Source organism: Trachurus trachurus (assembly GCF_905171665.1).
Source record: "Trachurus trachurus genome assembly, chromosome: 6".
Taxonomy (NCBI): Eukaryota; Metazoa; Chordata; class Actinopteri; order Carangiformes; family Carangidae; genus Trachurus; species Trachurus trachurus.
Window position 1 is genome coordinate 20,184,223 of NC_139897.1, and position 18,749 is coordinate 20,202,971.

Sequence of the window (18,749 nt, forward strand, 5' to 3'; positions counted from 1 at the left end):
TGCAAAAAGCAACAATATGCAGTTCTGACACCAAATATAGGAAAGCTACACTTAGAGAAGTTTTCAGTCGGCCATGCATGGCAGTGTGTCACAGACTGTGGTATTTGTAGTATTTTTTTTATACTTGTCACAAACAACACAATTGTAACTGTTTCTATTAGCTCTACCTACTGTAGTATACACAGTATACATGTCAAGTCTGACATCTGTCTCTTTTTGCCTTTGTAGAGAACAGTCTGCTGATTTTAAAAAACGCACATCTAAGCGTTGAGATTCTTTGTATTTTACTCCAACGTCCATCAAGGTACCATGGTTGCACAGATGGAGCTGAGGACAGTTCACACAGTTTGACCTAAAGCTGTATAATTGTCAGTTTGCTCCACAAAGATAGATTTATTGTTTTATCTGTGACAATACCACACATTGTCCAGATAAAGATGAATTTCATTCTTTGCACAACAGTCTACGTAAGTGGGTCATCTCTCCTTTCCAAAATACACACCCCCTGGCAGGTTTTAACTAGACCAGTTCTGCTCTTTGTTTTTACTGCTATCATATTTCAGCTTAATTTGTTTTAAGTTAGGGTGGATTTACAACCACTAATGCTGATGAAGTTGAGATGCCAGCTTTCGATTTTTAGTACCTCATTTTGTTTAGCCTTAATCAAGCCTATGATGATTTAAATTTTTTTAAAAACAGTGTTGTCTTATTTTGTTGGTTGGTCAGAAATATATAGAGTACCGTGGTTTTCAAAGAAGATGAAAAGGTGCTTTTTTTCCGTCATCTGGTTAGAGATGTGAACAATTTTATGAATGGTTTAATGTGAATGTCTGTATTAAGAGACTTGTTTTGGGAGAAAATGTTTAAGTTGTTGCAGCACCAGAGAAAATGTCATACAGTGCTGGTTTGTTTTTGTCACTGACAGGTGTAACAGTGTATGACTCTGCAGGTGACTTCAGTTGCAGGGTAAAACTTTGTTAATGTACTGCAAATACCATAATGGTATGAAAAGAACAATTAAAAAGGAAGAAACAGACAAATTTGTCAAGTGAAAACATTTTGTTAGTGTGTACTTTGTACCTAGTCCTCCAGCAGAAGTGTGGTTTGTAACACTGGAGTCATTACCACATTCAACTACGTCTCATAAGCAAATACCATTTAAAGCCTGCATTACACAGATTCTATATCTATAAATAATACAATGCAAAACATATTCAAAATCTATTGTACACAGACACTGCAACATATGTCATTTCTCAAAAAATAATCTTATGCAAGTAGCCTCCCTTTCTTTGTGCAGGAGCTTTTCAAACACACACACACACGGACTGCCACCAATATTTTTTAAAACCAAGTCTTAATGGACACTGCTTCAGTCCGCTCAGCACCCACACTTTTTATCTGAGGACGCAGTACCATGCACAGGGTGGGAGCTGTTACTCAACATGAACGGAGATGGGTCTTGAGAGGCCTCGTCTGTGATGGGCATGCCGTTCCGTGCCAGCAGCTCCCGGGCCATGAGGACGAAGGCCGCCTCTACGTTCTGGGCCTCCTTGGCCGAGGTTTCTAGAGCAGCAAGGACATTGTTGTTTTCTGCCAGCGTGCACGAGTCTTCGAACAGCACCTGCCTCTGAGCGTGGAGGTCTGACTTGTTCCCTGCAGCGATTAAACAAAACAGGAGGAAGTGGAATGAGATATTTAGTTCTCAGAGCTGAATAATCTCAAAAGAAAATGCCCAGCAGCACTCAGATGACAACATAAATATCAAATAATCCATAAAGAACAATCAAACAACGGCTGATAGTTAATTATCAATCAATGCAATTTGAATAATGTGTTTTATTTCTTCTTACCAATGAGTATCAGCACCACGCTGGCAGCTCCATACTGCTCCACCTCCCTGATCCAGTGGGGGACTGATTCAAACGTGCCGCGGCGTGTGATGTCATAGGCCACCATGGCCCCGTGGGCGCTGCGATAGTAGCTTTGAGTTATGGTGCGGAAACGCTCCTGTCCAGCTGTGTCCCACACCTGCATCTGTAAATAACACACAAAACACAATCAACACTATTTTACTTTAATGGCTACAAGATGTGGGTCAAGTAAGGAAATATACACATCTTACATTGTTTAGTCCTTTTTGAACAGCTTATGCCTTTAACACTCCAAACTAATTAGCATAACAAGACACCCATGCTGTTAAGATAAAAAAAGAAAAGAAAAAAGAACACACCCAGAAAGCTAACACACAGATGTTATCATTTGACAGAAGCAGTCAGCCACTCCTCTGTCCTCTAGGGAAAAACACACTGATTAACTGAAACAAGCAGAGGGATTGTTTACTTTAAGACAAGAATAAGAACATATATCCCTGTTTTTGTCAATGTATTTCTGTATTAAAAAAAAAAAAATCATGCAAATCTCTTACCTTTACTCTCTTGCCATCAATATCCAAGGTGCGAACGGTGAAATCGACCCCTATGGTGTTTTGTTGTTTCTCAATGAAAATGCCAGACTTGAAACTCTGGACCACGCAGGTCTTCCCCACATCCGAGTCCCCGACCAAGATGATTTTAAAAAGAAAGTCGAAAGAGTCCTCAGTCTCTGGCTCAAACTGCATGGTGATGGGAAGAAAGTACACACAAATACACAAAACACTGAGGCTGAAACACTGGATACAAGACCTTTGTGCCTCAATGCAACAGACCTAGTTTCTTCCAAGTTGTGTCAATAATACCTGAGACTATTTACAGAAACAGCGGTCACATCCTTCTTAGAAAAAAAAGGGGGGGTGAAACTACCAGCTGGAGAATAATAGTCCATGTGGTTGTGGTAGAATAATGATCCACAGGTGAAACTTTTCCAGTCAGACATTTAAAAAAATATAGTTGATATTATGAATAATCTTACTGGTAAATCCAGTTCTGTTCAGCAAACTCCAAAATCAACTTGGTTTTCCCATAGTAGAGGATTAAAATTCCTTTTCTCTTGAATAACAAGCAAAAGTCAGAATTCAAAAGCTTTGTTGCTTCATCCTTCACTTGTTTCCATGTCTAAATCACATTTTTACAATCTCATTCTTGGAAGATTTAAGAACAACTATTGTCTGCACTTGTGCCCTTTAGACCGTCACTCCTTCTGCCCTCTGTGCCTCTCCCCGCCTCGCCTTCATCCAGAGACATTTTAAGACACGCCTCCTACCTGTCTTGGTAGGTGTGATCTCCAACTGCCAGCCCACCTGCACCACTGCATCTTGGGATAAGGATTTACTACTCTGTAATGGGACACAGTACCTGGAGGGGGCAGAAATAAAACTCAATGACTTGAAACATCATTTATTGAAAGTGCTGTATATCAGCCCTACATAGGCAGGATTGAGACATTCTTCTCTTTATGATTAACTGGTTAAGACTAAGTATTTTTAATTCAAATTATGAGTACACTGACAGCTCATGAGCTTACTTTGAACAGAACTATAACTCCTTATGAAGACAGTTCTGCTTAAAAGGCTCAATGTGTAAACACCCCTGAGCAAACAGCTCAAACCGCTCCTACAGTTTAACTACTCCTGAGTCCTAGTGTAAACACCTGACTTCTTTGTCTTAACAGCCGTCCTTTGGACCCAGGAATGTTTTCTCGTGCATTTAAAAATGCCCTACATAATCAGTGTCCTCATTATGATCCCCCCTCACTGACTACTGTCAACTAACACATTCCACAGCCGTCAACAGAAAGGGGTTAACCAGAGACGAAGAGAGCCCAACACACAACATAGAAAAATACAATGGAAGGATTAAACATGGTTATTCTAGAATAAAGTGTAATTGAAATAATTTTACCTCAGGCTTCATTTATTGACATCAGAGAGAGATGCTAACACAGAATGAGCATACTGCTCTGAATCACCCTCTCTCTCCCTCTCTCCGTGTGTCTCTCTCCACCCCCTCACTTGTTTCTGTCGTCATCTCAGCCCACAGAAGAACAAGGCACAGCTGGACACAGAACAATGTGTGAGTGTGAGGGGCACTTGACCAAGCCGGGTCTATCTTTGGCTGCGACCACGATCCCCCTTCTTTCTGTTGTACTATACAGTTGTGTGCGGTTTGTGCCTCATCAAATGCAGAGAAACGTGGTTCTTGTTGACCACTCAGTGATGCAGCAAAGAAAATAGGGACAAGAGCAAAGAAGAAATGTAAATCTTTCTTTATCGTAAAAACAAACTGATTCATTTCATATAATAAACTCTAAACATCTGTATGTAAACATACTAAAACCTGAATATTTAGACATTAAATCGCAACTAGTGCATCATTACTAATTGCTCCAGTATTGAATCAAATATAATAATGAAAATGAATACATGTGGGAGCATGTCTTTAATTAGAGAGAGAGGCATATAGAGAGCAGAAATACTTCTGTGACTCATCAAAGTGTCTGTTCAAAGCCTGTGGTGGTTTGGATGAGTCGACATGAAATCATATTTGAGCTGGAACTAAGCCTCAGTCATGGACATCGGTCTGCTGTGTCATCTCTTCTGCACCAATTGTGCTGTTCTCATAGTGTTTCTGAGTCTAAACGCAGTGCTGGGGCTTTGCTGGCTCTTCCTCTGCTTCTGAGGTTTCTTGCCAGACGTCTTATTCACTGATGTTTCTGGAGGAGGGATGGGAATCGGTTTCCATGGGATCGGATTGTAGAAGCTGGGTGATGGGTAGGATTTGTCATAGGGACCTGGAACAAGTCAAAGCAATGCAATACTGAAACATAGGAAATATTAACAGCAAATGAACTGATGACCTACAATCACATTTATAGATTTCTAACCAATATATTTTCAGTAATAAGTTGATTTGCTTTCTATTCCTGAATGATACATTTGCACAGAATAATACTCATACATTTTATTTTATGTCAGTTAATCAAAAAATGACAAAGTATGGTTAATAATTTCTAAATAAAGTGAAATGGCCTTACTTGTTGGGTAGCTGTGTGGTTTGGGACTTGCTCTGTCCTTTTCATTGGCTTTTGCCAGCCATTCCTTAAACTTCTCTTCTGCCCTCTTGCGTCGCTCCTTGTCCTGCTCCTCCTTCAGGGCAGCTTCCTCCTGTAAAGGGAAAAACAATCTCTCAGAATCTGTCTGTTTTATCATTAACATTAGAAATGTTTCATAAAAAGAAATTAAGCATTAAAAGATCAACATTACCTTATCCCTCTTTTCTTTTTCGATTTTTTCTTGGTTCTTCTTCTGTAGCCAGTCTCTATATTTCTGCTGAGCTTTCTGTTCGATTTCCCTCTGTTTTTCCGAATGTCTCTGCATTTCCTGTTCCTCTTTGGACTGTTTTACAAGTTGCTCGTGCTTCTCCTGGGATTGTAAGAAAACAAATTAGACAAATAACTGTAGACAACTGTAGCATTACTGCGTGGTTACACTAAATAAATAAAAGATAGAGATTGTTTATTACTTTAAAGAAGCAGTTCTGTACCTGTTGTCTTTTCATCCTAAGCCACTCTTGAATCTTATCTTCCATGACCATCCTTTTCCGTTCCTGCTCCCTTTCTTGTTGTCTTGTTTTTTCTTTTAGAAAGCGCTCCTAATTCATTCATTTATGGAAGAAAAAATTCTGGTCAGATATCGAGACCATGTGCAGTAATAAAAAAAAAATCTTGTTATGACTAAAACAAAGGCAAATGAAGAGAAGCGGCTTGCCTCCTCTGTTTTCTTTTCCAATTTGAGTCGGTCCTCCTTGGCTTTGTTCACCAGCCACATTTCCCATGCACTCAGAGTAGGTGAGACTGCAGGGTGCACGGCTGCACTGCACATCTGCTTTGAACGTGTTTTGGGCAGCTCACAACTACAACATAACAGATGCACATTAATACATATAATATGTTCTACACTGCACGTACATGATCAATGAAAGTTATCTCCAGCTTTACCTGACCGGTGAAATGCCACGTCCGGAGTTGTAGCTTTGTCTGGGAGAAGTCTGCTCAGCTGGGGTGGGCTCTAAGTCTTCATCACTGTCGAAACTGTCGTGGTAGATTGGAGAAAGCAAGGAAAACGTGTCTTCGTTGTCGGAGATCACGTCGTCATCTAAGCCCTTAGCAGGCTGCAGCTCTCTCCCCTGGCTGGTCTTCACCGGGGTCGAGCTGAAGCCCTCCGAAGCAGAGGTAGGACCTTTGGGCATCTTCCCTGTAGACATTACTAGCCGATGTCTGCAGCGAAACACACGATGTTCACACGCATTGGTACGTTTTTCCATTAGTTTTGAGTGACTTTTAGCTGTTTGAACTAAAGGAGATAAAGCTACGCAACTTTACAATGAGAAATAGCATACAAGTACAGCTAACAACAATGTGTGTCCCTCATGTTTACAGTTTGTTGTTATGGTTAGCAAAGAGTGGCTAACGTTAGCGTTCGTTAGCTAACTTAGCTTTTTAGCTCTAAAGTGCAACGGACGTTTAATGCTAAACACAACCTAAACTCACAATACGTGCAGTGTTTCTTGCTTTTTTTTAATGAAAAGGTGCAATAGTAAGTAGTTTACCTTTGGGCGTTTATTTGAAGAAAAGTACCGCCGTGGTTCTCGTGTCTTTCTCTACTGTTGCAACCAACTGATTTACTTCATTACCCATGATACACCACGCCTCCCCACGCTCAACAGAACGCTGCGTCTGTAACCATGGAGATACTCTGTTTTTAATCTCTCCCTCCATCATCTGCAGGTCGTCTATAACTAAATGGTTCCCCAGTTTTTAGTCAATGCAGCATGGGAACTCACAAAAATATGGAAAGCTTTAGTATCCTCCAGATTGTTTTTGAATCTTTTCATTTTTATTTTGATCACATGTTGTCTTTTGTTTGTTTAGGCCTGCCTTCCTTTACACACTTAAATGCTGTTTGTGGGTGGTTACAACATGGCTATCTATGCAAATTCTTTAAATTTACAATTTGTTCTTTGTCATTTTGGTAATGTATAGCCTTTTTGGGGAACACCAGACATTTCTGAATGACAACTGAGATAAATTAACAACACTAGATAGATTAGTAAATATGTAGCCTACTCAGCTGTGTTCTCAGCTCTGGCCTGATCTTGTGCTTGAGGCAACCAGCTGTAACCACCTTCTGTAATAAAAGGCAATTGTTGTTTATCTAGCAGTGCTGACCCAGTTGGAGTTAACCTGCACATGCACTCACTCTCAGTCACTCACTTAACATTATCTGTCTAATTATCAGCAGGCGCGCCACGCTGCGCTTCTACACCGATGAACTTCTTTCACAAAGGGATGTGACATGTTGTGGGTGTTTGTCATAACCTGCACAAAATTATTTTTTGTGGTGTTTTATCTAGGCCTAGGCTATTTGAATGCCACTTTGGTAACTTCGATTTTTTTTTTAGTTGTCATTTAAAATGAATTTAGTCATTGTATTGTCGGTTTAACAGATAGCCTATTTAAAATTGGGGTTTAAAAATCAGTGTAGCTACAGATAGTGTACAGCTAATTTTCAATCATTCTGTCATTAATGAAAATAAAACAAAACAACAACATCATGTCTGCCACTTGCTGGTAATTATAGAAATATTTCTGGGAGGCTCTCTAAATAGCTCCCATCCATCCTTCCCCCTGGATGCAATGTGTCAGATCCCTGTAAGGCGTCCACAGTTCTGAGTAAGATCATGACACAGCGGGATAATCAGCCGCCAGCACGTGCAGAATGCAGGTAGGTGTGTCTGATCCTACGTGTCTCCAATCCAGCTCCACAGTCACACCCAAGTGAGGGATTCCAGCTTTTTCCCAGTGCTGGTCCCACCCTCAGTGGGCAGGAGTTCCCATTCAGAGCTCTGCATGGTCTAATACAGACTGCATCCAGCCACCTGAGCAGCCCAGTGGCCAGCTTACTGGCCAGGTGGAAAGGTGGAAGCTGACCTTCAGAGAATGGCAAAGGGGAGAAACCAGCTGCGACAAGGCTCTCAGACCCCTCTTCTAGACCAAGGACCTCCTAGGAAGTCACGCAAGAAGCTCCAAGTTATCATCTGCGTGCTGCTGGTGGAGCTGTGTGAACGATTTACTTTCTTTGGGATTGTGTGTAACATGATTCTCTTCTGCACTGTCAAGCTGGGCTACAACAACTACCTGGCTGCGACGGTCAACCTGTGCTTCGTAGGAGCAAGCACCCTGACACCTGTTCTGGTTGGGTGGTTTGCAGAAACCTGCCTAGGAAGGACCAAAGTGCTCTACCTGTGTGCTGTTCTTCATTTCTTTGGTAAGACAACAGGTTGGAGTGCGATGCGTGGTGTCTGTCGTCTGATGTGAACATTTTGGAATAGTATGGACATATGGGCAGAACATTTACTTTATATTGTTAAATCAGAATAAGGTTGAACACAAAGGGCAACTATGTCCTGTTGTTTTTATGTCTTTGCTTTTTTTCATGATAATACAGTCTCCAATTGTTCCACCTGTACCTAGATAAACTTTTACTGATGTCTCAGAATCTGCTGGGTGCCTCTTCATTCTAGGTACAGCTATGTTGCCGGTTGTGGCATTTCCCTTTGAAGATTTCTACATCGACACTCATCACATGACGCACCACCTCGAACCCCAGGAGCAGCAGATCTTGTTCTACACCGGCCTCCTGGCTGCTGCACTGGGCATTGGGGGCATCCGGGCCATCCTTTGCCCCATGGGAGCCTACAACCTGCAGGGCTACAACCAGCACCAGCTCCTGTCCTTCTTCAACTGGTGGGTTGGTGTTGCCATTTAAGTGCAGTATTTTACAAAGTTACAATAACAAATCAATATGTTTTGGGAGAAAAAAAAAGGATTATCCTTCCTGTTTGATTATGAGATTTTCTTCAGTGTATGTTATCCCACCACCACCCATTTTGGCAGATTTGATGGTGGTGTTTTAGGAAAATTTATGGAGTGTTCAAAATGAGTGGTTCATCCAATGGAGAGAATGAACATACGCCAAATATATCATAGTAGTAAAAGAAAAAGCCGAAGAGTAGGAATGCTGCCTGGAACTAAGGACTTCTGTTGTTAAGATGGTGCTCTTTGGTACAGGGCTAGATGAGTGCAAAAACAGAAAGAGTACCAAGGCACTTTTATTGATGAAAAAATTAAAATGCCTTTATTAAGTAGGCTATATGGGCAGAACAGGGTAAAAACAAGCACTTCGACATGTTTTGGCTGGGAACCTTCATCAAGAGGTGAGTGGTCTGCAGACAAGTCTAATTAAAAGAACACATGAGTCTGGTCACAGGTGACATTTGACTCATTAATTTTCACCATGGCAGATACAGTTATTCTGTTATTCTTATGTTGTTAATTATTCTCAGCTGGAGGGCTTTATACTGGACTAGTTGGTTATGAGGTCCTCTGCTGTCTTGTTCAGGTAATGGCTCCCTTTGTCTGTATCTGCCATGGTGAAAGTGATGAGTCAAATGCCTACACCGTGTCAGACCACTCACTCACTTCCTGACGAAGGCTGCCAGCCAAGACGCGTCAAAGTGTTTGTTTTTACCATGTTCTGCCCATAAACTTAATAAAGGCTTTTGATTTTTTCATCAAGATGAGTGTCTTGGTACTTTTTCTGTTTTTGCATATAGTGCTTGTCCAAACCAGGCTGACCAATCAGCTGATACCAACATACTACAGTGTAAAACTACAATGTATTGCGTAGTTCTTTATTTTACCAATTTTCACCATGTAAACATGAAATACTATATGGTTATTGAAATGAAGGAGTTATTGTAAGAATTGTTTTCATTACATTTAGGTTCTACTGGTTGGTGAACCTGAATTCCACTGTTGTCTTTCTGGGTATTGCTTACATCCAGCAGTCTGTGGGCAAAAATCTAGGCTTTCTTATCCCTTTCACCTCTGTGCTGCTGGCTCTGATCGCCATACACATGATGCGCAACAAACTCACCTACAAACCCAAGAAAGGTAACAAAGACGAGATACAGAAACAGGTATTCAGAAACACAGCAGCGGCCAACACAATACTCCCTCTGGTGTTTCCATCGTAGGTGGATCCCTTCTGACCACGCTGGGAGTCTTCCTAAACTCTTTTAAGATGTGCTGCCTCCACTATCGGCACCTGAGTGGCGATGTGGCGTCTTGGCTGGACCGTGCCAAGGAGAACAACGGTGGCCGCTACAGTGAGACACACGTGGAGAACGTCAAAGTCCTGGCAAAGCTCTTCCCTCTTTACGGCCTTCAGCTGTTGTACAGAGCCTGCATCACACAGGTAGGTAGGTCACTGCATGGGGGCATACTAATCATATTTATTTCCCTATTATGTGAATGTTAAAGATTGTGTCTTTCTCAGATCCCCTCAGGCTATTACATACAGACAATGAACTCCAACCTTCACCTGGATGGCGTATTGTTGCCCATCGGAGCTATGAATGTGATCAGCATCCTTCCTGTGCTGCTCTTGGCCCCGCTGGTCGAGTTCATCACTACCTTCTACCTCTCGATGCAAAAAACCCCTTTGGCCCCTGCAAAAGTAATCAGTGAGTTACCTCCACACATCCACAACCCCTACTAAAGCACACCAAGTTTTATGTCTTCAGCTAAATATCTCTTTTGCTCTTCTACCTCTCTCATCCTTCCTCTGTTCCTCCTGTAATCACAACCTTCCCCCTGGTCTACAGCCCCCTCTCTCATCATCATCCCACTCTGTCCATCCTCCCCTTCCAGCTCTGGGCCATGCATGCGCCGCTCTGTCAGTCCTGGTGGCAGGTTTGTCTGAGCTGCAGAGGAAGTCTTACCCTCTGGTGGAGCAGACTCTGTCAGGAAAGGTCCTTCAAGTGTCATCCATGCCGTGTTTTCAGCTGGCGCCCCAGTACATCCTGCTGGGTCTGGCAGAGGCTCTCGTCACCCCCGCATGTGAGTGAGACACTTAAACTGATACAAGAGTTCATGTCATGTTATCACAAATCAATAAAAGCATGGTAAGAGAGTCATAGGGGAGCTGCCTTATGTTGTATGTCATAAATATATAGTCGAAGATGATGATGATGACATTTTTGCTGCCACTTCCTCTCTTGCAGGTTCCCTCATATCTTTCCAGTTGACCCCGAGCCACATCAGGGGCATCTCCCTGCACTTCCTCACTCTGTCCTATGGAGGGGGATGCTTCCTAGGGGCTCTTATCATTCAGCTGACATACTTTCTCTCTGGAGGTAAGAACAGATCAGCTGTTTTTTGACACTCACTCACCACTGGTGCCGATTTGACCACAATTATATTTGATTACAGGTAACTTCTACCCAAGCATCCTGCATGGTGGAAATCTGGAGAGTTTCTTCTTCCTCCTGGCTGCACTCATGGCTATCAACACCCTTGTGTTTTGGAGTGTATCTTACAGGTATAGTATTGTAACTTTCTTATCATGGTTACATAATTAATCACTGTGTAACATTTTACAAACATATCCTTTCTGTGGCTTTAAAAATGTTTATATTTTCTACCCCGATCTTACCCAGGTACATAGACCTGAGTGTACAGGGTAAAGCACTGACCATCAGCCCTCTGACTGAGAAGCTGCTGCATTACAAGGCCTGTCTGCGCTTCTACGACACTGTGGAGCGCTCCTACACAAACGCATCCATTGAATCTATTTTATGACACTGTGACCTCTTAGTGGCGCTGGCGCTGCATGTTAAAATCTACAGTGGGAAAATGTGGACTGAACTGTATGAATGGAATTCTGTGCATGGATGGAAATATTTTTGTTGCTTCTGAATTTGTAAAATTTCACATGTAATAAAGCACAAACATGTAAATAACAACACAACAGATCAAATAAACAATGAAAAAGCATAGTGTTTTATTTGAAGTCATTCTGCTTGATTGATTGACTTTCTTTGATCATTAAAAACACAGAATAAGCACAGTGGTAGTAACAATCACCTAGAACTGAGACAAAATAATGCATATGGTCCTCCAACGTTCAAGAGACAACGAAACAATGAGAGCATGTCATAATGATGGAGCGGCCCAGCCTACGTGTTCCAAGCTTTTGTGAAATGATAAATCTTTGAAGATGCACCATGATGTGACTGAGTTGAAGCAAGAAGAAGAGAACAAAGAAATGTTTCAAACCATCAAAGCAATAAAATGAAAAATTGCAGATTTGATCAGTTGTGTATCATTTATGTATTTCATCAATCAAAAATAGTTACATATACAGGCACAGCTTTAAAAAATAAATTCACTGTAAACTTTCCTAGAGACTCAGCCGGGTTCAAGTTTCAAGATAACTTTTAGTCATTTGACTTGTACCTTCTGTGGTTTATTATCATTGCCAGTGCCTTAAAATTAATAATTAGAAAACAAGTTCATGGCAAAAAAAAACCTTTATCTTTCAATCTCGATTCTTAAACAGCATCAAATGAGCTGTCGCCTATATGTTACTTTTTCTTTAGTATGTAATGTGTGTAAATGTCAGCCAATCAGTCACTGACTTGCTCACTTACTCACTAACATAGCCTCCCATGTAGCATAAAATGTAAATGTGTGGCTATCCCTGAGTTTAATTTTGGTTTAAGTTTCGGCTTAAATGTTGCATATTTTCAGCGTTGCACCTAAATCAACAGAGAAGCCCGGATAGAGAGGTTCAGTGAAGGTGGTCTGGGTCTGGTGCAACACCGTCAACTGGTCAGAGTCATGGACACTGAAGAAATCCAGCTTTCCTGCTCCATGATTGAGGTACACACCTACCCTTCGGAAGCGAGCTGGAGGGATTTGGCCTTTGTGGAGATTATCGTGCCAAAATGTGCAGCCAGAAGGGGAGCAGGTTAATTTCCAGGACAGATCATTGTGACCAAAACAGCATTCTTTCCCTGAACCCTTTCTTTTAATCCCTCTGTACGACACAGCCACCTCAACTACGCCGCCATCCCACTCCACCTCCCAGTAGTGGTTGCCCTGTAGGCCCTCTCTGCCCAGAGCCTGGTAATAGTGAGTGAATCTGTCATGGTGATCAGGATGAGCCTGGTCCCTGTCACCCCATGATATCTTTCTGTTACTGTCAGATAAGCAAAGACACGCTGCTACTGTTTTAGGATCCACCTCCAGTTTTGAGTCTGCAAGGAAAGATGAAAAACTCAGTGAGCTGGCGAAGCACCAATATAGTATTTGTACAAAGTGAATTAACCTCATTCTTACTCTTGTATTTGGTCAAAAGCTCCGTTCTTGATTTGATTTCTTGCGGACTTGGTATGTTTAATGCTGGGTCTAAAACTAACAAAGAAAAAGAAAAACACAGCTCATCATCTTCATATTCATAATCACAGAGAAAAGACGAATGAACCCAAGCTAATTCTAAGGTTTAGAAATCAACACTGGTCGTACTTACCCATATTGCACTCAAAATGTTGTAATCTTTTCTTTTCTTTGTTGCACATATTCTTCAGTTCATCTGTCCGTGCAGTGACAAACTCTCCAAGTTTGTCAAGTTTTTTATGTGTGGGCAGAGAAGCAGGCAGGTTACCCAGGGCATGGAAACCCTGCACAAGACCGACACATACAGAGTGGTAAACACCTTCAACAGTGTACTAGTAGGAGAGCTGCTGTAGGAAGGTTCAGGAGTCAGTGACTCGAGCAGAAGATGATTGATGCATCAAGAAAAGGAGCGATGAGCGGAACAAAATGTTAACAAGGGAACCAGTGTAATGTATCACACTATTTCATGTCACTTACTTTGTGTTTTACTTTCCAGTAGTTTGGAGAGGAAAGAATCCAATCTGCCACTACAGCACGTACATCGATGCATCCAGTGGATGGATAGATGGACAATGCAATTAAAACTGAATCAAACTGAACTGAATTAAATGTCACCAAATCTGAAGGAAACCTCACGGGTGATTTTATTTAAGCCTATGACTACATTAAGCCTATAACATGTGTGTTCTGTTTTGTTTACACGTGGTGTGGTGAGTGATGTGACTTTGACCTACTGTGTAGATAGAGGAACATTTTCCTCATGTAAAAATCAGAGTACTACAAAGCTGGTCCTCACCTTGAGGAACTGAATGGGATCTTCTGTCAGTGAGAGTTGCTCGAGTTCATCCTCTCTCCTCCTGAGCTCAGACACCTCTCGTTGCAGTTCGCTGAGGCAGCCGAGGGTCCAGTCCACCCCGGCTTTCTCCGCCTCTCCAACTTTCTCCCTCAACTCAGTGCGCTTCTTCTCCATGGAGTGGACGTAGAGACGGATGTGTTCTGCATGAATGCGCTCAAACTCATCACACGCCTCCCAGGCAGCATCCTTGTGGGGAAACACAGTTGTCCTTGTATGACATGTATAAGCCCTATAACTTTATATTTCTTTAATTATTCTGTAATATGTGATGAACAAATGGATTATACTTTTTACTTTTTATTCACAGTTCTCAGAGGGAAATGTGCACTGAGCTTAGAGTGTCATCAGCAGGTTGCAACACACAGACTGGAAGAGTCACAGTGAACATTTTTTTCTATGGTATACCCACCACTGTTGTTAGCCTTTGTTTCAATAAACTGTTTGAGATGAAGAACTTACCATTCCATACTTCTACTTAAATGCCCTACTTTCTTGATATAATAACACTGTAGCATGAACCTTTTACATTTTCCATGAATTTCACCCGAAAGTCTAATACCCCTAACTTTTTGTGAGTAGGCTACTTGCTGGGACATCCCTGTGCACAAGAACAGCAGTTCACCCGAATGGCAACTGACTATTTTAAAGGAAAATAAATACTGTAGCCTACATTGTTGAGTGAAATAAAAAGGATAATTCAATTTTTGGGTGACACTCACTCTTATACAGTTTGCAGCATCTCTCAGGTTTCCCATTCTCCTCTGTGAACTCAGCACTCTGTCTGACATTTCCTGTTTGGTCGCCTCCAGCTGTCTCTGTTAAAACACAACAAACATGAGATCATCAGATTTTCATGAGATCAGTGACAATAGAAACAAAACAAAACAAAGGACAGACAACAACAACAACAACAACAGTACCTCCACTGCCAACTTTTCTGCTTCAATTGCCACAGTGTCATGGCCCTTGTGTCCATCCATCACGCACATCAGGCATATGAACATCTGGTCGGTGCGGCAGTGGATCTCCAGGAGCTTGTTGTGCCTGCTGCAGATGCTCTCCTGGATCCTGGCCGAGGCCGGAGTCAGACTGTGTCTCCTCAGCGGCGGCACCTCGTAGTGAGGCCGCAGGTGAGTCTCACAGTAGGAGGCCAAACACACGCGACAGAACATGCAAGCTTTCCTTTTCCTCCCCGTGCATGCGTCACACGGCACGTCACCAGGTCCGGCACAGGTGTCACCTTCACCATCATCTTCATCATCATCATCATCATTGCTATCGGTCCTTTTGCCCCTTGCCCCCTTGTGCTGCTCCAGCAGGTCAGCCAGCAGCGTGTTCCTCTTCAGCACAGGCCTCGGGTAGAAAGTCTCCCTGCACTGGGGACAGCTGTACCCTTTTCCGCTGTGGTTGTTTTTGTCCCAGAAGGTGTTGATGCATCTACTACAGTAACTGTGTCCGCACGCGGTCGTCACGGGATCCTCCAGTAACTGTAAACAAACAGAGCAGTCTAACAGTTGTTGACTGTCAGCCATGTTGTTGTCACGTACGTCTCTCAACTCAACACTGACCGAGTTTTAGTTTCATTTTCCTCTGGAGGAGTGGCTTGTGTGCTGCACATTAACCGAGGCTCCACTTCCAGAGAGCCGCCGCAGTTTCAGGACCTCAGGCCAAGGACCACATAGTTTTAGGCATAGGAGGGGCGTTTCTACTTCTAGACACTCTAACCCCCCACCCCCCAAACATTAACCTTTCATTTATCCCCAAATCCCGAACCATTGATGATTCAGATTTGCATACTATGCACAATGTTCTGGGTACACAGTTATTGGCAACATGTTGTGATTGATGTGGACCAATTTCAGCCATTTCTGGGGGTGGGGGTGAGGGGCTGTACTTTCATGACTGCAGTTTCAGGACCTGCCAGATAATTCACAAAACTTGTGGCCCATTTAACAAACCCTTCTTCTTCCCGAAGGCACCTTAGCATCATGAGTGGGATTCATACCACCACCTCTCAAATCATATAGTCAGTGTCATTAGCCAGCTATCCAGCTGGATTTGCCCTCAGCTTCACCATATTTTTTACTTTATATATGTTGCGTTGTCACATGACATGGCTTTCACAAATTAATGTTAAGTTAATGCATCCTGAAAATGTGGTTCTGTTATTCCTTAATGAATCTGAGGAAATGTCTTAGTTGTGTGCAAAAAGGTAAAAATCTACTCTTGTGTTGATATAAGAACAAGGGGATCTTCATGGAAATCTGAAATGAGACATGGACTTCAACACACCTTTAATTGGAAAGGCTTTTATTTAACAAAGGTTTCACAATTTTTAAAGTGCCTTAAACTGTTTTTTTCTGCCCAACACCATAACACCGCTTAAAAAAAAAAGACATGGTAAACTATCAACTTCTATAGCACAACCAGTGGCCAGGACATTGGAAAAAGTATTCAAATTGACAGAACGTGCAACAAACTCCAGCAGCAGGAAATTTCACTGCAAGCAACCAAGCTAAGATGAAGGGTTAGTAGTTAGCAGCAAACTAGTAATCACAACTGATCCTGACATGACTTGTTTCTGTTCACTTTGATGTGAGGATCCTAACAGAGGCGCCTCTGCTGACCATGAAGCCAGGGTACAGAGGCTTGGAGAATGTGGTGTGAACTCTGTGAAGGAGAATCATTTCATCAGCATCCCACACGCTGTAGAAGGACAGGGTCCCGGCCTTATGGTTCAGATAAACTCCAACTGTAGAGGAGCAGTGGCCTGACACTGTAGTTTTGACTTGATTGTGCCAAAAACCAGAACAACCAGAAGTTGTAAGGGAAATGCACCAGGACTGGTCTGTGTACCCAAAGCAACTCTCTTGCAGCCCCGACCCTTTGTAGCACACAGCGACTTCAACCCTGGGCCCTCTACATTCAACCTCCCAGTAGCAAACCCCAGACAGACCTTCAGTGCACAACACTTGGTCATATGTGGTAAATCTCTCTGGGTGATGTGGGTAATGCTGAGCTTTTTTAACCCAGGTTATCTTGCTGTTTCCCTCAGAAAGCATTAGGTTTTCAAACGCTGTGTTGGGATCCAAACTGGGATGGCAGGAATCTGAAACGAAGGTAAGAAATGTTCATTCACTGTGGCTAGTGCAGTGGAGACTAGTGTTACGTACCAAAAGACAGTGACCACTTACACAGAAGGAACTCTTGTCTTGTCTTTGGATCAGGATCAGCTTGAATTACAAACAGAAAACAAAATGATCATCATCAATCACATAAACATAAATTGTTTGAATAATGCTATTTTCTTACTTTGAATGGTTAGGTCTGCAATAGCGGCTACAATGGGTTTCATTTTGTTTGTCAAATCAGAAATGCCCTTTGTCACAAAGTCAAAAGATGTGTGCAGGTGGATGTGGCGGTCTGATGACACAGCAGATTCTGGATGGTCGAAAATGGACTGGCAGCTCTGCAAACATAAGAACAGAAACATGAACTGTAGTTTCCCAACCACCACATTATCTGGTCCAAAGATCTATTTTGTGTTTGTGTACTTGAATGAAATTAATGTTATCATCTGTTCGGGACAGCTGCTTCAGTTTATCTTCATCCATCCTCAGCTTCATGATATCCTTCTCCAGCTGATCCACGAGCGCCTCGGCTCGGCTCATTGCAGCCTTTTCTTGAACACTGATGGTCTCCTTCACAGCACGTCGGCTTTTATCTGCCATCTGGACTAAATCAGCAAAGGCTTTCTCATTCTGATCGGCTGCTGCGTCTGCAGTGTGCTGACAGTATGAGACATGTTGTTACTGCACTGCACTGTAAAATGTTTTGAAAGCAGGACAGTCAAGAAAAAGTAGGAAAACAAATCACCTTCAGTGCTTTCATTTTGTGTTTCAGTTGTTGGAGTTGTTTCTCTTTTTCTTGCATTCCCTGTTGGTATCTTTGTTTCTTCTTTCCAAACTGTCTCTGAAAATAAAATTGCATTGTTTTGCATTTGAATTTGATTCTGGAGCAATATCTAAACATTTTCAAGCACAAACTAGAACCAAAATAAATGCCCTTACTTGTCTTTCTTTCCTCTCTGCTGCAGCCGAGATGGTGTCATGACCTTTGTGGTCATCCATTGCGCAAAGTAGACAAATGCACTGGCCATCAGTGCGACAGTAGATCTCAATCAGCTTGTCATGCTTGGAGCAGATCCTCTCTTGTATGGAGGAATAGACTTCCACCAGCTTGTGTCTTTTGAAAGCAGCAGACTCATAGTGAGGTTGTAAATGAGTGGCACAATAGGAGGCCAGACACACCAGGCAAGACTTGACAGCTTTCAGCTTCTTCTGGGTGCAGAAATCACACTCCACATCTCCTGTAGCAACTTCATCCCCAACAGCAGAGGGGTGGGTGGGCATTTTCCCCATCAAATCAGCCAGCACGGTGTTCTTGTTCAGGACAGGTCTCGGTTTGAAAGTCTGTCTACACTGGGGACAGGTGTAGACCCCACGTTGGTCCTCCGTGTCCCAGTAAGCGTTCACGCAGTCCATACAGTAGCTGTGGCCACATTGAAGGGTCGCAGGGCTCTTTAGTGCATCCAAACATATGGAGCATGACAGCGGACCTCGTGCCCAGCCTTCTGCCATCTTCATCAATAACA

At 42.5% G+C, this 18,749-nt stretch overlaps 4 protein-coding genes and 1 pseudogene across 5 annotated transcripts; 1 reads left to right on the forward strand and 4 right to left on the reverse strand.

Annotated features, from left to right (window-relative positions):
• Positions 1–1,381: 1,381 nt before the first annotated feature.
• Positions 1,382–3,289, reverse strand: rab19 (RAB19, member RAS oncogene family; the record flags this gene model as incomplete). The annotated part of the gene is made up of 4 exons (XM_083974099.1): positions 3,202–3,289; positions 2,429–2,614; positions 1,854–2,037; positions 1,382–1,656 (listed from the first exon to the last, which is right to left on the reverse strand). Exons 1-4 carry the CDS (start codon positions 3,250–3,252, stop codon positions 1,382–1,384), a joined length of 696 nt encoding a protein of 231 aa, XP_083830225.1. The 5' UTR covers positions 3,253–3,289.
• Positions 3,290–4,296: 1,007 nt separating this feature from the next.
• On the reverse strand, positions 4,297–6,651 carry ccdc34 (coiled-coil domain containing 34). Its single transcript, XM_083974102.1, has 7 exons — positions 6,546–6,651; positions 5,935–6,213; positions 5,705–5,849; positions 5,481–5,588; positions 5,201–5,359; positions 4,972–5,101; positions 4,297–4,728 (listed from the first exon to the last, which is right to left on the reverse strand). The coding sequence occupies exons 2-7, from the start codon at positions 6,198–6,200 to the stop codon at positions 4,526–4,528; spliced, it is 1,011 nt and encodes a 336-aa protein (XP_083830228.1). The 5' UTR covers positions 6,201–6,213; positions 6,546–6,651; the 3' UTR covers positions 4,297–4,525.
• A 1,876-nt stretch (positions 6,652–8,527) lies between these two features.
• On the forward strand, positions 8,528–11,640 carry slc15a5 (solute carrier family 15 member 5; the record flags this gene model as incomplete). Its single annotated transcript, XM_083974091.1, has 8 exons — positions 8,528–8,742; positions 9,782–9,951; positions 10,035–10,255; positions 10,337–10,523; positions 10,711–10,899; positions 11,064–11,195; positions 11,272–11,380; positions 11,499–11,640. The coding sequence occupies 8 exons, from the start codon at positions 8,528–8,530 to the stop codon at positions 11,638–11,640; spliced, it is 1,365 nt and encodes a 454-aa protein (XP_083830217.1).
• Positions 11,641–11,887: 247 nt separating this feature from the next.
• Positions 11,888–15,630, reverse strand: LOC310987692 (E3 ubiquitin/ISG15 ligase TRIM25-like). The gene is made up of 6 exons (XM_083974083.1): positions 15,016–15,630; positions 14,815–14,910; positions 14,036–14,281; positions 13,373–13,523; positions 13,183–13,257; positions 11,888–13,100 (listed from the first exon to the last, which is right to left on the reverse strand). Exons 1-6 carry the CDS (start codon positions 15,625–15,627, stop codon positions 12,571–12,573), a joined length of 1,710 nt encoding a protein of 569 aa, XP_083830209.1. The 5' UTR covers positions 15,628–15,630; the 3' UTR covers positions 11,888–12,570.
• Positions 15,631–16,630: 1,000 nt separating this feature from the next.
• On the reverse strand, positions 16,631–18,735 carry LOC310987350 (E3 ubiquitin/ISG15 ligase TRIM25-like; annotated as a pseudogene). Its single transcript, XR_014596479.1, has 5 exons — positions 18,166–18,735; positions 17,972–18,067; positions 17,408–17,883; positions 17,290–17,328; positions 16,631–17,204 (listed from the first exon to the last, which is right to left on the reverse strand). The product of XR_014596479.1 is annotated as an E3 ubiquitin/ISG15 ligase TRIM25-like (transcript).
• Positions 18,736–18,749: the final 14 nt, after the last annotated feature.

Excerpts from the sequence above, each read along its gene's own strand:
- LOC310987692 (XM_083974083.1), bottom strand. The coding sequence starts at position 15,627 with ATGGCTGACAGTCAACAACTGTTAGACTGCTCTGTTTGTTTACAGTTA. Across the intron at positions 14,911-15,015 it reads CAGAAAAGTTGGCAGTGGAG|AGACAGCTGGAGGCGACCAA; the intron begins GTACTGTTGTTG and ends GTGTTTTAACAG. Across the intron at positions 14,282-14,814 it reads ATGCTGCAAACTGTATAAGA|GATGCTGCCTGGGAGGCGTG; the intron begins GTGAGTGTCACC and ends TTTCCCCACAAG.
- ccdc34 (XM_083974102.1), bottom strand. The coding sequence starts at position 6,200 with ATGTCTACAGGGAAGATGCCCAAAGGTCCTACCTCTGCTTCGGAGGGC. Across the intron at positions 5,360-5,480 it reads TTAGGATGAAAAGACAACAG|GAGAAGCACGAGCAACTTGT; the intron begins GTACAGAACTGC and ends TTACAATCCCAG. Across the intron at positions 4,729-4,971 it reads ACCACACAGCTACCCAACAA|GTCCCTATGACAAATCCTAC; the intron begins GTAAGGCCATTT and ends GACTTGTTCCAG.